The 20,146-nt window shown below is 41.2% G+C and overlaps 1 protein-coding gene across 1 annotated transcript; it reads left to right on the top strand.

The window, feature by feature from the left end:
- The first annotated feature begins 435 nt into the window (after positions 1 to 435).
- trmt1 (tRNA methyltransferase 1) lies at positions 436 to 19,755 on the top strand. Its single transcript, XM_061731621.1, has 16 exons — positions 436 to 594; positions 1,947 to 2,295; positions 3,905 to 4,094; positions 7,720 to 7,907; positions 8,197 to 8,312; positions 8,986 to 9,098; positions 9,627 to 9,775; positions 12,598 to 12,681; positions 13,175 to 13,244; positions 13,471 to 13,605; positions 14,148 to 14,233; positions 15,941 to 16,049; positions 16,166 to 16,242; positions 16,461 to 16,580; positions 18,400 to 18,514; positions 19,461 to 19,755. The coding sequence occupies exons 2-16, from the start codon at positions 1,958 to 1,960 to the stop codon at positions 19,536 to 19,538; spliced, it is 1,968 nt and encodes a 655-aa protein (XP_061587605.1). The 5' UTR covers positions 436 to 594; positions 1,947 to 1,957; the 3' UTR covers positions 19,539 to 19,755.
- Positions 19,756 to 20,146: the final 391 nt, after the last annotated feature.

Here is a 20,146-nt window from a genome sequence, read left to right as displayed (position 1 = left end):
GAAATGGGAAAAAGCATAAAAACTGGCCGTTGCCAGTACTTTTATTTTTACTCAGGCCACATTGTCAGTTTTAAAGTATTGCCTCATGTCAGAATGAACAGCAATCATTCATTGTTCCTGTATATTTCCTGAGCCCAGCTGCTGCACAGCACTGACTCACTAAGCACTAAGCTTTGCCTGTTCACAAATCTGTCAGATTAGACAAACCATCTGCTAAATTGAATACTCCCATTTGAAAATATGACCAACTTCAAACACAAGTGCCAGGATAATAAATTATCATCCAAGAAAGCGAGCTGATGGGTCATATATACTGTATGTGCACTGCGGCGGACTGATTGACACTTTTGTATATATGTTGCACCGTCCTGTGACGTCACTCGCTCTGCGGGAGGGGCGGGGCGGCCGAGGCTTCATTTGAGCGCTGTGAGCTTCCGTAGACGCGCTGCACACATGGGAGCTTCCATGTGCTAAGCTGAAAGTCGATCATAGCAGCAAATAAACAGACAAAACAAGACCGCAAGAATTGTTTACGCAGTAAAATACCTTACAGAGGTCCAAAAAAGCAGTGTCCGGGTCGTGGAGGTTTCACAGGTAAAGGTGTTTACTGCTACCGGTACTTGTTTGGCCCAGCTAGCAAAAACCTGTTAACACATGTACTGTGATCCGTGTGTCGACTTTATTTCGTGTTTATCGGCTTAAATGTGCAGTACGGCAGTCTTTTTGTTCTCGTTAACCGGAGGCAACTGTCACTTTCAAGTTGCTACGAGTACAAGTTTCCTCAGTTGTTCACTCCCTAAAGCCAAGTTAATGGTATAGTTTCATGACCAGCAAAAGATGATGGAAATCCTCAAATGGAGTTCAAATGATGGTGAATGAATAGAGTCGATCTGCAGGTTTGGGTGAGGTAGTAAACAAAACTACAGACCCTTGCCTGTTTCCAGCTTTGAAAATGTGAGGATTTTCTTAGTTTACATTCATTACAGAATAATTGTATACTTTCAGTAGTCATGATGGACTCGGATTAACTACATTTATAGTTGAGAAGGTCCCATATAGTCAGTTTTTGCTACAAATGTTCGTACCACCTGTACATATGAGTGTTGCTCTTGTACTGGCAGCATCCAACTGCTCAACCACAGATCAACCAACAATGCAAGTAATGATGTCACTGCTGATTTTATCATCTTAGTCAACACGATCAGCTGAAGGTGACCCGGAAACTATTGCAAACAATACTGGCTCCTTTTAATATTTTTGGATGGTCAGTTAGTGTAAAAATCTAGAAGTACTGCAAGCAAATTTAAATGAGTTTTGCAGTTACATCTTTCTAGATGTGGGTCTGATCTGTCAGGGCAGTCTTGGATAAATCTGTTTTTTTGAAATATGCTGAGTATTATATAACAATGATGTTACTACATTGTCAAATTTATGTTTGTCGACGTATGTAATTAATGTTTTATCTCATGTTTACTTGTGGAACCAAAGAGGAATAGTTACAGTAGTTCCAGTTACTCATTTAGTAGACACTTTATCCAAAGTGCCGTATAAGTGAGGACCAGGAATTTAGCTGCTGTACAGGTGGAGAACTAGGTGTTCAATGCAAACTCAATTAAATAAGTATGAAAAGAGAAGCATGTCAGATCCCAATGAAAACAAAGTGCAAGGTAGACTTATAGAGACAGTAAATGTAGAAAAGATATGGTACTTCCTACTTATCTAGAAGCTACTGAGGATGTCTTGTACACCGTGAAATGACCAACTAGTTTATTCAGGGGGTCGTTTACGACGACTCTGCGTTTTACTCGCAAATCAATTATATATTTTTCTAAGATTCTTGTTCTGTTAAAGAAACTATTGAGCTGATGTATTTTTATTGTCACACTGCAAGAGATTCTATTTTTTCCTCACGGTATTTATTCTGGATTCCACGTGTCTTCTTTCAGACTGCACTTTTATGCTGGTCCGAACAGCCCGACTGTTTCCCATCACCGTCTCCTGTTACCTGCATCCTTCCTGCATTCGTTCAGCTGGAAAATATCTTTGGCGGGGGGTTGGTGGCGGTGGTGTTAGTAAGAGACTGAGACTCATGGACCCTGAGCCTCCCACCATCACACCTGGCAGGTCTTCTACGGCAGGCATGAGTTCTGACACTACAGACGCCCAGGAGGAGGAGTCTCCTGTGGGACTGCTACCTGGAGAGACTGTGGTCAAGGAGGGAAAGGCAACTATTTTGTTTCCGAGCGCCAATGAGGTGTTTTATAACCCTGTCCAGGAGTTTAACAGAGATTTGACGTAAGTAAACTCGAGCGGTGGTTGTTAAAGTGCAGACCCATGTCATTTATATGTTTGTTTTACATATGTTATAGGTTGGACTGACATCTGCTGAGCAGGTGCCAGCGTGACAATGAGTTGCAGTTTACATGAAAATTTCAAAGGCCAAACATAAAAGTACAATATCAGTACGTGTCTGTTTTTGTGCAGACCGATTGTTGGCGCGTGTTGAGTGCGTGCATGTGCGTGCGTGTGTGAAAATTGTTATTTTTCTCTCTGAAATTACAGGAAGTTGCCCAATAAAAGTATATATTTAAGAAAATATTTTGGATATATTCAGGTCAGCATCGGTATCTGAATCTTGTTTGGCTTTTGAAACTTAATTTGTTTTCACATTTCCACAAATCTATAATAGTATTACATTTTGTGGAACAACACACAAAAAGATATTCTTCTAGCCATGAAAAACATCCCACTAACAGATATTTCCCATAATCAGGACAAAATGTTGGAAAATGGTCTCAAGTGATAGTTTTGATACTGTAAACATATTTCTTCTAATGGCTGAGCTCATAGGTGGCGGGTGACTGAAATATTTGGTGAAGCTATATATAGGGAGGAATTCCTCGGGCGCGCAAAAATCTTGAGTTTTTTTCTCACCCAAAACAGTTGCGTAACAATGATTTGACCAATATAATAGCAGGATTACCGGCAGTGCAGTCTCCTCCTCCTCCCGGGTCATCGCTGCTCATATGGCCGGTTGCACCATCAGGTGAGCCGGTGTTAGACACTGGGGGGGTCGCTGACGCAGTGGCTGCAGGCAGTGCATCGGTGCAGTCGCTCTCCTCCGACTCGCTGTCACATTGGCAGCAGCTTCGGCAATGTTTTGTGTCTGTTTCTCTTTTGGTTTAAAAAATGAACGTATATCCATCTTGGTCTTGACTTGGAGCTTTGTGTTGTGTTTTGAAAGGAGCGCTGCTGGCTGTGCATTTGTAATTGGCGGACAAAAATGTGGATGTTTACAAACAACATTTGCGGTTCTGATCACCTAAGCGGTCCGCAGACCAGGGGGGTGTGACTGGCTACTTTTCTTTTTTTTTTAACTAAAGCCTTGGGAAGGAGGAATTATCACCGCATTGTCACTAGTGGGGCTGAAGCAACAACGCACATTCAATATTGCAGCTTTTTATTAATGTTGCGCACATATTATATCATTTTTGCAAAATACCTGGCATTGTATTTGGGGAGGCTTAGCCTTCCCTAGCCTTCATTACCCGCCGCCCATGCCTGAGCTGCTCAGTGATTTGGTAAGTGACATCGCAGGGCTGGTCAACACTTACCCCTTTGGTGTGGCTGTCTGAGTGGGCCAGACAAGCTTTGAACATCTTTGCCAATCTGAACCTGTCAAATACAACAAAGACCAGATCAAAACTTTACTTTCAAAATTTTGAAAAAGTCTGCTATTGTAATTTTTTTTTAAAAATAATGTTATTTCATATAAAAAAAAGAGCTACTGTATTTGGAGGATAGTCTCTGTCAGGACTGTTTTTTTTTTTTTTTGTTCTTGTATCCTCATTTTTCTGTGCACGATGCAGGTACAAAAAGTAAGAATCCTATTTCTTGTTTCCAGATGTGCAGTGATCACAGAGTTCGCAAGAGATTTCCTGGCTCAGCGTGGAGTGAAGGTGGTGATACCTGAAGAAAAAGAGAAAGTGGTGGTCTCTCTGTCGGAGGAGACGACTAAGACTAGCGCACAGACTGAGGAGAAAAATGGTACCGAGGAGCCCAGATGTACTGCAACAGTAGGAGAGAAATGCGAGGTGTGTAAAGCTGATTTTTCAGAGGCCATCAGCAGATTTTATTCCTGCAACTGCCAAAGAATTCCCACAGAAAGGTTTAATGAATAAAAATGAAGCGTATGCTTGCAACTTATCAAGTTTGAATGGAAATGTGTTCAATGTTAATTTGTTTTTATCCTTCTGGCTTTCACTAGAATGTGAAAATAGTTTAATGCAATAAGGTAGGTTCTGCAGGGTCAATGGTGATTAGGACTTGCCGTGCAAATGCTGTGAGTGGTTCTGGAGCTTGGAGTGAAGCATCAACACTTTCACAGCTATGACGCATTCACACTACATGATTTTGCAAGTTGCCAAGCTGGCAACAAAAATCCTTTAGTAAGGGCCAATCCCAATACACCCCCTACTTTCTACCACTAGCCCTCCCTCACTACCACTACCCCTAAAAAAGAAGCCTCAGATTTTAGGGCACTTGAAATCTTCCCAGGGCCCTGTCCCAATACTCCCCCTACCCCTCGTTTTCATCCCTACTCCTAATCAGGAAGCTGAGAGCCAAAAGCTGTTTTAATTTCAGCTGTAGCGCTGTTAATATGCCAATTTATTAAGTCTTAATATTTTTTCAGGCATAAAAGTAACCGTTAAGATCCCCAACCTGGGCTCAGTTTATCCAAATAACACCTAACAAGAAATCTGATGTTTTCGGAGATAAGAGCCGCCGGTCCGGGGCGCAGCAGCAGCAGCAGCAGCAGCCGCTCACGTACAGACGTGATCACCAGGTCAACCTGTGCCGTCGTCCCGCGGAGAAACCTGCAGCTCTGTGGAGAATTACCGCTGGCTAAATGAATCATTTATGAAGATAAATGTTGGTTTAATAGATGAAATCTAACAGTTGTAGCTACGCCTGTTAAGAAATTTCCTCCGAAAACTTCGGGATTTCTGCCTGCCTGCCGGCTTGAGAGCTGATTTATGGTTCCGCGTTAAATCGACGCAGAGCCGCGTTGCCACGTAACCTAGGCCGTAGGCTCTGCGTTGGTGTAACGCGGAACCATAAATCAGCCTTTATTCTGGCGAGGTTTGAAAAAGACTTCGCGACAACGGGCAAACGAGTGATTATGTACATTCACTGAGTGAATATTATGAAAGTGAAATATATACTTCTCGCTAGAAATGTAATCAAAACACATTTTTATGCAGAAACTAACTCAAAATATTGATTTTATTCACTAAAAAATAAGAAATGTCTGCCATGTTTTTTTTTTTTTGATTCAGTCCGCAAATGACGACGAAAAGCATTCTGGGAAATTTTTCTGGCCCTAGTTCAGCTAGTGACCATCGGAAAACCCTTGATCCGTAGGGACAGATTCATAGCCACTACACTCGTTTTCTTCACTAATCCTAGGTGAAAAGAGGAATTGGGACACCACTACCCTCACGGGAACGCGCTAAATTTAGGGGTAGGGCTGAAATCTAGGGGTAGGGACAGTATTGGGATGGGCCTAAGAGGCTTGTTGGCAAACGATTATTATTCATCACTACTTTTGATCATTATGTGTGAAGGTTCCGGAGATTTTAATTGAGCCAGATATACATTTAGAACGCTAAATGTCTTGGAGTGATGGTGATTTCAGATTAAAGCCGCAGCCAAAGAGAGAACAAAGCATGGGGTGAGGTAAATGTGAGGAAGGGGAAAGCCTTGAGGAAAAGGAGGTAACGCTTTACAATTGTCCGTGGAGGGACAACAAAGTTGTTTTTTTTTTGTTTTTGTTTTTTTATAAATCAACATGTAAACTGCTTGCACTACTTATTTCTTTGGGTTCATTGTCAAATAAAGCCTTTCTTGTGTCACTTTTTAAGTGTTTTTGGTTGACAAACTATAGACTAATGTATTAAGGCATATTACATGTAATAAATATTGAATGTTTAGGGACAAAATCGAATTAGGAAGTGGTGTTATGAAAAAACAATCTGATGTATGACCCCTAAAGCAGATCAGTCACGTACTGTGAACAGTGCAGTGACTTCAAGACTCAGGTACAAGACAGTCATGTGGTCTGAACAGTACATGTGTCTGTTGACTTTGAAAGTCAGGTAGTTTAAGGTGTCTTTATTGGTTTGATTTCCATCGGGCCTTTCCGTGCAATTCTTGGCTGGCATTGCGTGTTTGTACCCCAGTGTGGTTGTTCGTCTTCCTGTAGTTCTCATCCCCTCAAAAAACCTCCCTCATATACTGTATAGAGTTCATACACTGATCAGCCACAACACTATTACTGCCTTCATAATGCCACCATTCAAGGCTCTGGACAAAGAACATCCTGTTGTATCTACTTGGACATTGGCAATAAATTATTTTAGGGTGGGTCTTATTGCTTTGAATTTGCTAGCCATAAATGTGGTCAGATTTGATCAGAGTGGTTTCTGCAGAATTTGAAGGTCAGCTAAATACTTCAGGCTATTTGTCGTGTTATTTTAGCTTTTCCACAGCAGTTTTTGTGGAGCTCGCTGCTGCCCAGCTGGGGGGAGGCTGCTACTGGAAGGGGATACTTTTCACAAGAGGCACAACAATGAATAAATGTTTGGGCAATTGTCAAAGTAACCTCCATGCCAATGTCAGGTTGTAACCAGATGAGCAGTATTCACATCACCTCCCAGTGGCCTGAATCTTATGGCTGATTGGTGTGTAAATGAGAAATGCATTATGTTGTCTGTTTATAGAAGTGTGGCTTGTTTTGCCAATTAAAAATCATAAACCAGATAGTTTTAATACCTTAGTTCAAGAGGTGAATAGACACAAGAATAGAATTATTTTTCTTAGTTCACTGTAGTTTGTGTTGTTGTGCCACTGCCCGTCCTTTCTGAACAGAGCACGTTTTACATTTATCGCCGGAGTCAATTACACCACATTAAAGATAAAACATTCTGACATTGACCAGCCATAGAAAAATAAAAACTATCTTACTTGAACTGAAGATAAGGATAATGCTTTATTTACTGTGACTGTAGCCCAGTTTGACAAATGTTCTTGAAGTTGCTTTAAACAGTAGTTTCATCACAATGTTATGGGTCAGTGACAAGTAGGTGAAAAGAATTTGTCTGGAACAATCAGTAAATAAATCAGTGGAAAACTTTTGCAGTTTCCTTTAGCTTTAGGAGCTTTTCAGAATCTTTAAACTTTACCCCATTTTTTTGATAGCAGCTCTCCCAGTTCAGCAGCCAGTTAGCAACAAACATCCTCCATACCTTCAAATAAAAAGTTGTTCGGTTTTGTATGCATCATTGGGGGCACGGTGGCGCAGCTGGTAGTGCAGCCATCTCACAGCAAGAAGGTCCTGATGATGGGATGGGGGGGGATCTGGCCGGAATAATGTGATCCTTCCACGCGCTACGTCTGGCCAGAGAAACACCACCCTGTCTGGTGAAAAGAAGCGGCCTGCTCACTCCTCAGGATAAGGAGGAGACCTGAGCTCAGTGCAGGATGGCAATGCCCAGGACTGACTTAGGTAGGGGTACGGGGTGGGAAAAAATGGGTAAAATTTGGGGATAAAAATATTGGGGGAATTCGCTGAATTAATTTGAGGAGTTATGGTTTGTTTTTGCCACCTTTTTTATTGTTTTTTTTTTCATTAAAATTCTTTTAATGTTTTTGCTTCAGCAAGGTCTTCGCGTCCTGGAGGCCCTGGCAGCATCTGGTTTGCGTTCAGTTCGTTTTGGTCTTGAGGTCCCTGGCCTGAAGAGTGTCTCCGCCAACGACTTCTCCTCCAAGGCAGCAGCCCTGATAGCGAGAAATGCCAAGTACAACAAAGTGGATCACCTGGTCAAGGCCAGCTGCAGGGACGCCAGGTGTGACGCAGCAGGCTCTCCCATCTTCACCTTTGACTTCTCTTTCTGTTCCCTCCATTGCTCCTGCTCTGGTCTTTCCCATTCATGCTACTTTCATTTTCTTCTTTCATAACAGTCCTACAACTTAAAAAAAAAAAAAAAAACAACTTCCCTTTTCCCTTCGACTTACCAGTCTTCATGTAACTTTTTGTGTAAATAATTTCTTGTTTTATTTCCTTAAAATACTTTAAATTGTCAGTAGAATCCCATGTCTTCAGTGTCAGTAGATATTTGTCTTCCTGGTTTTCAGCATGCTGATGTATGAGATGCGAGGGAAAAAGGAGAGGTTTGATGTCATAGATCTGGATCCCTACGGTAGCCCCGCCTCGTTCCTGGATGCTGCTGTGCAGGCTGTCAGTGAAGGAGGTGGGTACTTCAGTCTGCTAATCATCTAAATCTGATCATTTCTAATGCATTTTGAAAAGCTGGTTTTCGAAATAGAACTAATTTAAAGTATTATGTATAATTGATACAAAATTATTTGTATTTTTTTTTCAGGGTGCATAAGGTTTGGGGTTTATTCATAAGGTTTATTCATAAATACCTCAGGAAATTGTTTCTAACTTTTTTTTTTTTTTAATAGAGAGGGCTTGAAATGTCTCAATTAAATCCAGAAGTCATGGGTTACAGATTATAAGTCACCATCAGCATGACGTTGAACCCCACAGTGCCCCCATTATATATAATTGTAGAGAAAAAAGTGCATCATACAGTATCCCAGTATGGTTCAAAATGAATAAGATTGGCTCCAAAAAATTGGAACACGAAGGAGAAAAAAAAATGTTGTTCCCAATAGTACAAGTGAGGCATTTAACCACTTTAATAAAATATTGAGTCACTTGCAGCAGCAAAAGTGGTGATCACACCTCTCAGCATTGTTATGGGTGTGAAATGAAAGTGTGTGTGGGTTGGCAGCACAGTCAAAGCACCCAGAACTATTTATGCAATTCCTGTTTAAGTATACAGTTGTTTGTTTTTTTTTTCCCTCGAACCGCAATAAAGTTATGTTGCTGCGTATGTTTCTCTCTCTCTCTCTCAGGTCTGTTGTGTGTAACATGTACAGACATGGCCGTGATGGCAGGCAACAGTGGGGAAACGTGCTACAGCAAATATGGTTCAGTGTCTATTAAAGCGAAATACTGTCACGAGATGGTGAGAACCCAGAGTACTAAGAACTCCGTAAAAATATGTAAATAAACATGCACTTGTGCAGACATGCCCATTATTTTACATTCACAGCGTCTTAATGCTCTGTTCAGGACAGTACATATTAGATGTTTGAGTCAGTAACGGTAGCGAAGTAAAGGTGTTACTTTGATTCTTTCAGGGGCCCACAGTTGGTAAAGTGGTGTGGTGGGACGGGGGGGCAGCAACTGTTGTTTGATACTACTGCATGTTGAACACTTACTGTGTAAGAAATACATGAAAAAAAGGCATCTGGTAAATGTATACAACATGCAAATCATCTTATTTCACGATTTGCATGGCTTCAGTAGTTTTACATCCAACAGCAGAACATAAAGACGATTAATTGGATTAAAGGCTTAGCTTTTTGTGTGGGAGTGTGTTGACTTGATAAGTTACACTTGATGCAAGCTTTCCTAATTTCTGATTCTCTTTATTTCATGTAAAAATAAGATGTAAAATAAATACCTTCCTCTTCTCTTTTTAAATGTATAGGCTCTTCGTATCATTCTCCACAGTTTGGACAAACGGGCAGCGGTGTACCAGCGATACATCCAGCCGTTGCTGTCCGTCAGTGCTGACTTTTATATACGGGTCTTTGTGCGCGTCTTCACGGGACAGGCCACGGTCAAAAACTCAGTCAGGTATGCACACACACACACACACACACACACACACACACACACACGTGTATATACACTTGTGTAAAAAAAAAAAAGCATCTTTCTTTTCTAAAGTTTTACATATTTGCAAAAAAAGCTGCAGAAGAAATTATATACGATAATAAAAACTAAGGCTCCGTTTACACGTAGCAAAAACTGTGGTGTTTTCATGCATTTTGGCCGTTCATTTAGACGAAAACGAAGCTCAAAGTCACCAAAAACGATAATTTCTGAAAACTCCGGCCAAAGTGGAGATTTGCAAAAAACTCCGTCTTCACATTTGCTTGTAAACGGAGGGAAACGGACATTTAGGCTTCAGAAACGTCACCAGCGCCATGTGTGCGACCTATGTTTACAAATTGTTTGGCCCCTGTAGTTACTCGTGTCATTTTTTGTTTTTTTCCAGGATTCCGATTGGCTAGCTTGACTTTATGCTTTTCGTTACACTGTCGCCTGTAGGTTTGGCTGCTCATAGCCCCTTAAAAGCGTATTCATGCGGGTTTGTGTAAATGATGGTATTTTTCAAAATGTAGAGGGGGGAAATACGTGTAAACGTGGCCTAAAATTCTATAATAATCTCTATGTAAATAGCAGCCAGGTGCTGCTAATGTAATGCACTAATGCACTTGCTTAAGGAAGTTTTGGTCGTTTGTCAGGCGCGTGCGTGCGTGCGTGCGTGCGCATCAAAAGGGGAAAGACACAAGTAATGAACTCAGGCCGAGTTCACACTGTGGGACCTTGGGCGTCTCAGGGGAAAGATGCGCATTCTTTTGAGTTATCAGGGCTTACGTTTTAGAATAGAGTTTATATGAAGTATTAAATTTATTTCTAATATGACTGATTGACAGTCGACTCAGCCAACGGCGAGTCGTTATCACTTGCCCACACTTAATCATCATGCTACTGCGCTTAGCGAAGCAACCAGCTGTTTGTATTAACCCAGCCTCAGTAAATACGACTGTCATTTATTTATACCACCGTCAAGTTAACATGTTAAACGGTGTATCCCACTGTAAATGTCTGTTGGCAGCTCTGCAGATATTTCGGCGCGGTTCGGCTGAAAGGTGGGAGCACAGCTAACTTGGGCGTGGTGGGCGTGTTTCTGTCGGCTGCCGAAGCAATGACGCCCCGCATGAAGAAAACACGCTTCAAAACTCTCTCAAAACTCCACTCTTCAGAAAGCAATGGGTCACGTGACCCATTGTTATATTCAGTCTGTAAGTGACACGGGAGCAAAGACGAAAGATGGAACCAGAGACGGGCTGCGACCAATATCGGGACGGGCCGTGTCAGAAATGCTACGACTCGGTCTCCTGACAAGTCATTTAAAATGACGATGTGACGCAATTCCTTCAAAAACAAAAAGTAAGAGAAGGATCAGATTTGGTAGAGTTGTGGTAACAGAACAGCATGAAGACACATGACGTTTGTTTCTGCAGCCCGAGTCCCGTCACGGTTTACCACACGCTGTCTTTGCAAAAGTGACATCCAAAGTTGGGGAAACACGTTCTCCACTTATTTTTTTAAAAAGCATTTTCGGCACACCTAAAGGGTACTATAGAGCAGTTAATTTTCACCCTTTTGTTTGTTTACCGCTCCGCATACTGATGATGCAACCTACATCCTGCCACATCAAGTTGTAGCCTGCGACACCAAGACATCATCGTACGGCCTGTACACACCGTTCTCGGCAGCTTACTCAAGATTAAGCAGATCCAGGTCGTACAGCGTGGCCATTGATCCTGTAACTCGCCATTAGAGAAGCAACCGACAGCGATTGTCAGTTTTTGCTGAGTCATTGTGGGAGAGATCATAAGATCTTTTTCAAACAAAGCTGAGTCCACGATTCTGCAGTGGGAAAGATTATCCACAGGAGGAAAATGATCAGTCTGCACTGGAAAGCACATAGGTGGTGATTTGAGTGAATCACTGAGTCAACCATGAACAGGAGGACAATCCGTCACCACAGGCAGTACAACAGGACTCGAGAGTAGTACAATGTTCCAGTCAAAGTTCGTATCTCAACCTGATTGAAACACTGTGGGGGGACCTTAAGAGCAGGTTTGCACGCATACATTGATGCATGCAAACCTCAGTGAATAGAAGCAACAGTGTGAAGAAGAGTCGACCAGAATCCAGCAGAAAGAGCTGAGAAACCGATAGTCGTACCAGGAAAATTGAGAGCAGTGCTTGTACAAGTCAATAAAGCCATTTTTCACACACTGCTTCTGCACTTTGGCTTAGGTTTTGTTAAATAATTACAGTTTAATTTGTCACATTGTTGTATTTGTATCATTCTTTTGACCAGATATGACTCTTTGATAGATAAATCCGTCGCTTCAAGGGAAGATGTGCTCTCTCCTTTTAACATGGCTGTACATTGTCTCCTAACAAAGGCTGATAACATTGTATGATGAAAGATGAATGATTCGGAAACTGGGTCACTGCAGTAACAAAATCTGAAAGTAACATCAGTTGCAGAACTTGGTGAAACGTGGGAGCAACAGAAATGGAAAATGTCACGGATGCGTTCACACATTTAACGTCTCTGTCTGTCAGTAAGATGTTCCTTTTTTAAATTGTTGAGATTAATATTGAGAATCAGAAAAACCTAAATAAGTGTTATTAAAGCAAGTAAATGAAACATAATGCATCTCCATTAACATGTAGATGCATGCAAGTTTTGTCCATCAACTGTTACTTTGTACCTTTTTGCTCACAATGAAGGTTATCTGGCAAAAGTGCTGATAAAATAACAGAAATTCCGACTTTTTTACTAAAATTACAATTTTCTTGTGTTGCAGTAAACAAGCTCTAGTGTACAACTGTGTTGGCTGCGGGTCTTTCCATTTGCAGAGGATGGGGAGGAGAACAACTAATGGAAAACAGTAAGACAGTACAAATACTACAGCGAGAGACGAATTAAAATTCACCAGTACTTTCTGTGATGTATTATTAAATATGTCGGTATTAAGGTCTTGTTGCGACGACTGGTCTGAAGATGTTTTTTTGGCACATAAAAATATTATCCACAATGATTTGGACAGCAATAAATTTTTTTTTTTTACTGACATATACTGTAGTAGTCTGGGGAGTTTGCTTGAGAAAACAGGTTTGAAAAACAAATCTTATTTGCCTTTTGGTTTGACAGAGCTCAAGACATTAAAGGAAAATGTCAGGATTGACAATCAGAAAGAAAAAGGTTTTCGACTAAATTATTGAAATTATAGGGACAGGCTGCAGTGTTTTATCTGTTTGGCTTACCGGTAAATGAAAGTCACAGTGAAGTTTCTTTTCCTTGTAATAAGATCTCTGTTTGTGTTCTGTGCTGCAGGCTCACTGTATCCGTGTGTGGTAAAGTTGAATTTGATGTGATTTCAGCATGAAGTATTCTGCTGCTACCGGACCCCCAGTTGGACCAGAGTGTGAGCATTGTGGACAGAGACATCAGGTTACACACAGACTAACACACCACCACACCAATGTAACAAATGAAGGGCATTTATATGTTTATATGCCTTTTTGTCATAGGGTGCAATGTTAAATGATTGTTGTTTTTTGTCATTTTAACATATCTGACGTCGTCTATGTGCTATTTACTCTGGTAGTTTGTTGTTACTGCCGACTACTCTTGTTTTTACGACACGTCAGCTGAAGTCCTTCTGCTCGTTTTCTAGCTGGGTGGTCCTATGTGGGCTGAGCCCATCCACGACTTGCCGTTCGTCCAGAAAGTTTTGTCTTCTGTGTCGGGGAACCCTTCCAGATACGGGACGTCTAAACGTATTGAAGGCATGCTCAGCATGGTGACAGAGGTATTCATTTACCTTTTTATACATAATATACAGGACTGTCTCAGAAAATTAGAATATTGTGATAAAGTTCTTTATTTTCTGTAATGCAATAAAAAAAAAAAAAATCATACATTCTGGATTCATTACAAATCAACTGAAATATTGCAAGCCTTTTATTATTTTAATATTGCTGATTATGTTTTACAGTTTAAGATTAAGATTCCCAGAATATTCTAATTTTTTGAGATAGGATATTTGTGTTTTCTTAAGCTGTAAGCCATGATCAGCAATATTAAAATAATAAAAGGCTTGCAATATTTCAGTTGATTTGTAATGAATCCAGAATGTATGACATTTTTGCATTACAGAAAATAAAGGACTTTATCACAATATTCTAATTTTCTGAGACAGTCCTGTATTCTCCTAATGGGGATTAAAGCCACCTTTTCCTATTGTCATGTGGTTGTGGTTACATTTTGAAACCTTACTTGCTGGCAACTTTAGCTGCTGTTATGTGCAAGATGAACACATTACCACCTTGGATTTGTCTTGTTTTTGTTCAGGAGCTGGAAGATGTGCCCCTTTACTGCACTGTGGACAACCTGAGCAGCACAATACACTGTAATACTCCACCCTTGCTCCAGTTTAGGTATGCACTGGTGTCATGCACTCACTCACACAAACACACACGCAGTCCATATCAGATCAGAAGACATGACAGTGACCTAAAAAAAGAACACACACTTACTGTAGAGTCATTATGTGAGGGAGGTGGTTGTTGCCAGACACGACTTTCTGGGCTGGTGATCGATGCAGCGCTGCTGATGGAGCTGTTGGTTGAAGACACTCTGTTGTTTAATCAATGTGTTGTGAGGAAGAAGTGCAACGTTGTGCATTGTTTAGTAACCTCTGCAACGTTCCTCTTTGCACAAGCAGCTCTAGAAGCCCCAGAGCAGTCTGCTCTGATGCTGCTGCTAAAACAAATGGGTGCAACTAAAACTGCTCTGTCCACCACATTCTTATTGAAGATGTTCAAAATCTCATTGCAAGTAATGACAGATAATGTTTCCTGAAGGAGACTCTGCTCTTTTACTTTTGAAAATGTATTTATAGTTTGATACTAATTAGCTAGGCTAAGGCCCAATCTCAATACTCCCCCTACTTTTCTCCACTCGCCCTTCTTTTCTTCCCTAAGCCCTAAAAAAGAAGGGGGAGATTTTAGGGCACTTGAGATCTAGGGCACTTGGCCCAGGTGCCTGTCCCATTTCTCCTACTCCCCCTCGTTTTCATCCCTAACCTGATCAGGAAGCTGAGAGCCAAAAGCTGTTTTAATTTCAGCTGTAGCGCTGTTAATATGCCACTTTATTAAGTTTTAATATTTTTTCAGGCATAAAGGTAACCTTAAGATCCACAACCGGGGCTCAGTTTATCCAAATAACGCCTGTTAAGAAATTTGACCTGATGTTTTCGGAGATGAGAAGAGCCGCCGCCCCCGGGGAGCAGCAGCAGCTCACAGCCCGAGAAGAGACGTGTCCGCCGGGTCAAGCTGCTGCGTCGTCCCGGGAGAGAAACTCTCTCCCGGGACGCAGCTCTGTTGAGAATTACACTGGCTGAAATAAATCATTTAGGAAGATGTTGGTTTAATAGATGAAATCTAACAGTTGTAGCTACGCCTGTTAAGAAATTTGCTCCGAAATTTAGAGATTTCTGTCTGCCGGCTCCGGAGTTTAGGTCCGCGTTAAATAGACGCAGCCTATGGCGTAGCTTACGTAACCTACGGCGTCGCTTACGTAGGTTACGTAACCATATTCCGGCGCGATCTTAGCGAACAACGGACAAAAAAGGGATTATGTACATTCACTGAGTGAATATTATGAAAGTAAAATATTGGTTTGCGCCGAGAAATGTAATCAAAATGCATTTTTATGCAGAAACTAACTCAAAATATTGATTTTATTCCCAAAAAAATAAGAAATGTCCGCCATGTTTTTTTTTTGATTCAGTCCGCAAATGACGACGAAAAGCATTCTGGGAAATTTTCATACCCCCTCGCTCGCCAAGTCAGCATCTGAAATCCCTCGATTTGAAGGGGCTATTCTCAGCCCCTAGCCCTCGTTATGCCCCCTCCCCCTAGGTGAAAAGAGGAATTGGGACACCACTACCTTCACGGGAACGCGCAAAAGTTAGGGTTAGTGAAGAAAACGAGGGCGAGGGGGAGTATTGGGACGCAGCCAAAACCAGCGTCTTGCAGCTATAATAATTTGTGAGGAGCCTGAATGACCCTAACACATCCTGGATGGTTAAACCCCACATTTATCTCAAACTGAATGACATTATTGTGTTTTTCTCTCTGCAGGTCTGCTCTCCTTCATGCTGGCCACAGGGTTTCTCTCTCCCATGCCTGTAAAAATGCCATCAAGACAGATGCTCCTCCTGCAATCATCTGGGACATCATGAGATGCTGGGTAGATATAGAAAAAAGATCCCGTTCTGGTCGTGTTGTGAAGGGAAATACCAATAATCGTATAAAAATCAATCATTTAGTCTATTTTTGACCTTTTTGATTGGTTATCTGCTGCAGGAGAAAGCAAACCCTGTGAAGAGGGAGAAGTTGTCTCCAACCAGCCCTGCATTCAAAATCCTCTCCAGTGAGCCCAGGTGAGCGCCAGCCTACCAATGATTACATGATCGAATCTGATGCATGTAGATATTGACTTTGTTTTTGAAAAATGAGGAGTCCTATTTTCTTGAAAGAGTTGGTGGTGTAGACCTTCTTTTATAAAAACAGTTTATTTGTGTCTCTCGCTGAGTAACGGGAAAAAAAAAGTTTATTTTAACCTCATTAAATGTCGACATTTTGTGATGCGTTTGTGTAGCCTGGAGGCATGTTTCACCGTCAGAGAGGACGCTAACCCTCAGTCCCGTAAACGCCACCTGACCCGGTTCCAGGAGAATCCTCAGGCCTTCTGGGGACCAAAAGCTCGTGCCCAAGCCAGGTAAATGACACAACTCCCACGACGTATGCAGTTACAAATACCTCCAGTTTTGAGTATTGTCCAAACTGAAACACGTTTGTGTGTCAAGATTGCGAGGCTCTGTAGCAGCGTTTCGTTACAAGAGCTGCTGCTTGGTCCAGTGGGGATGTAAAACAATTACAAGACCGAATTTCACTGAAGCTGGTTTTCAATTCAATTCAATTTTATTTATATAGCGTCTAATACAACAAAAGATGTCTCTAGGAGAGAAGGAAGACCTCATAAAATGTCGTCTTTATAACCGTGAAAGAGCATGTTGGTGTTTAAGGATAGGGTTGCAAGGGGACAGAACTTTTCCTGGGAGTTAGCTTTCCATGGGAAGATGAGATGAGGAACTTTGGAAATGTTCCAGTTCGGACTAACATGGTGAACATGGATGGAATAGGAGATGAGGAATAAAACTCCAAAAATAAAAAATAAACTGAGTGCGGGGCATAGATGGATAGTTAGCTAAACAATTGGAAAATTCTGAAGGGGTTGAAATGATTTTACAATTGATGTTGAACAAATAAATAGAAGTCAGGTGGATGAATAGGTGACGTGTCATTCATCATGCCTAATCAAAGTTTAAACTATTTATATGTTAAGAGAAAACTAGCAGTTTTTTTTACTGCTTTAATTCACTGGCTGCCTCGCTACTGTTAATGTTTATATCTTGTAGTTAAATGTAATATCATATATCTAATATATTTATTCTCATAATTTAACCAGACCATACTTTAACTGGGAGTTTGCTTGGGCTCACGTGCTCGGTAGTCCTGGTGTCGTGTGAAGGATCCTAGACATGATCTGTGCATACGATGAAGGAATGTTCAGGGTAGAAACTCAACTTAAAGGGTATTACATTTGCCTGTTTGGTTTTTTTAATGAAGATAGCGCCTAAATATTTTTTTCCATCTACATTTTATTTCCCTAATATAGGCTAAACTGAAGTTTTGTACTCCTGTTAATTATCAAATGTTCCCGACCCTTTAAGCAGAAATGAGTTTTTACAAGAATTTTGAATCTCTACCACAGGACGTGCTCAGATACGACTTGAGTGGATTTATTCTCTCCAAAGACCCCCTATGTGATCTGAGAGTCGTGTGACTAGGTTAGGGCTCCTCCCATCATAAGGTCTTGTGCACGCTACCTTTTGGATCCACTGTTTTTATTCATGCACAGGCTTGTAATTTGTCTGCAGCTCATTGTAGATGTCTGGATAAGAGGCAATTTTCCCTGCAGTCAAGTTTTAACATTGTACTTCTGCTCCTCCCCACCTACCCCCCGATTGATCCTGGTCACTGTCACATTCCTGATTTGAAAACAAGTTACCGTACACATTTTTGCATATAGTCAGCAGCAGAGGGGGAAAGACAAGACTTTCAGATAACATTTTCATCACACTGGCACAAGCAGAAGTGGAAACTGTAAATTGACTTTAACACTAAACTGATTTCCATGTACTGAAGATGCTTTTGCATTCGTCCACATAGTTCGCATGATATGCTGCGGACAAGAGCTAAATTGTTGTAATGGCCCATCCAGGTGTAAGTCGTCGTCCTTCCCGTTGTAGAGGCAGGTCTTACCGGATGGTTAAATGCGCTGCAACCAACAATTAGAAATGATTTAATCAGCTTGTACTAAGTGTGCACTCATTGACTTTAACCACTATTACTTAATTTGTCTGTAATTGTGACTTTGGCGAGTGAGAACGATCCGTTTTCAGAGTTGTAATTTCTTGTTGGTTTCTTTTCACCTCTCTGACTTTAATCCACTGCTGACCTTCTGTCTTCTGTAGCGGGGGGGTTGTGACCAGCCTGCAAGACAGAAGAAAGAAGTTCCAGAACAAGAGAAAGAACCACATCACAGACTCTTCCGACTTAAAGAGCTTTCCCTGCAAGAAGTTTAAACAGGTCAGTTTTTTTTTTTTTTTTAAAGACTGGTACTCATGTGTCAGTGGTAATATAAAAGCAAATGTATTTTCACACTATGTCAGTGAATCCCAGGGTTAATTAACTGAATAATTAATTTAAACCAACAGTAGCAGCAGGTTTTGCAGCTTAGGTTAAAAAAAAGGAGGATTTAGTACCCTTTACAGAAATGCCGAGGCTCAGCCGTAACCTTCAGAGGTCTGGGGTGAACGGTCGTCTCGAGGAACAGCACCTCTCCTCCTCATCTTATTTCAAGAGCCCTAAATAATAACTTTAAACAAGTGCAAACTTTACAGGGCAATAGGCAATAAAAGAGCTTCAAATCACAATGCTCGGATGAGTGTGACAACAAAGATACGACTTTCTTTACAGCGTCCTGCCACTGTTGTTGCTCCTCTCACGGCTTTGCTTTTAGGGCCTTGAACTTTATGGGTTTGGCTGGTTGGATGCTAAAAGGTGGACTTAGATCCACTGAGAGGAAAAAAGACATGTAAGCCAAATAAATGCTAATAATGTACTGTATTCTGGGAGTGTTGGGAACTGCTTGCCAGTGTGTTTGACATAGAAATGTATAAGACCGTTGTACATCCAGGTTGTTTTTTTTTTTACCTCCTAAATTGTCCTCTACATCTTTACAGATATAGCAGCCATTATGTGTTTTACGATACAGGGACCAGGGTCAGTCACATGGAGTTAATGAAGTAAAATATTTACAGCAGAGAAGAGCCTCATCGTGCCAAGTTATGTTCTCGCACAAATGTGCCACAAGATTAAAGGCAGACCATTACCTCTGCGCTAATCACGCTTGTACGGCTCCTGCTGTTGCCGTTTTTAAGTACGGCAGCTAAACGCTTTTATCAGCAGCTTTCAGGACACGCCGGCTTCCATGAGAGATTGTTTTATTTTTCTGTTGTTCTTCCCCCTCCAGGGATCGTGCACGCTGGGAGACGAATGCCGTTACTCCCACAGCTGCCGGGAGCAGACAAATGAAGAGAAAATGGAATAACTCGTTTTCCTTTTTGGTTTTATTTTTTAACTTTTTATTTCTGCAGTTTGAATGTCTCAGCGCAGGCTTGCTGAACCATCCTCTTGCATCGCTCAGAACAATCAAAAACCTGAAGTTCATGTTTCCATTATTCAGTTTTATTCTATTTTTTTTTTTGTTTCCCCTCCGTTGGTTTGTCAACTCATTACACACAAATAAACTCTATAGTACGACTACATGATCTCTGACTCATCTTTAAGTTACCAGGTGCTAGTTCCGACCAGGACACTTTTCATGCAACTAGGACTGTCACATTTGGGTTGAAGCATCTTCTTAAATGATACCGGTTAATTTTTCATGATTTCAGGAGTCTGTAAAAGACTTGGGTCCAGTAGGCATTTACCAGTAACAAAAGACTAAAATTCAATCTAATCTGAGACTTTAACTGAATTGTTTCACCCTTGATTTAAGAAATTTGCAGCTGGGAGTCACATGTGCCATGTTTGATAAAGGTTTGGACGTCAGTCAGCCGTGACATCCGTTGTGATATTGAGCAGTCATGACGCCAACTCGGAAGGAAATAGGACTTTAATTACATGTTGGATCAGTACAAAAATCATTGACAGAAA

The sequence above is a fragment of the Cololabis saira genome, chromosome 1, assembly GCF_033807715.1.
Source record: "Cololabis saira isolate AMF1-May2022 chromosome 1, fColSai1.1, whole genome shotgun sequence".
NCBI classification, from domain to species: domain Eukaryota; kingdom Metazoa; phylum Chordata; class Actinopteri; order Beloniformes; family Belonidae; genus Cololabis; species Cololabis saira.
This window is presented reverse-complemented; position numbering and strand designations above follow the sequence as displayed.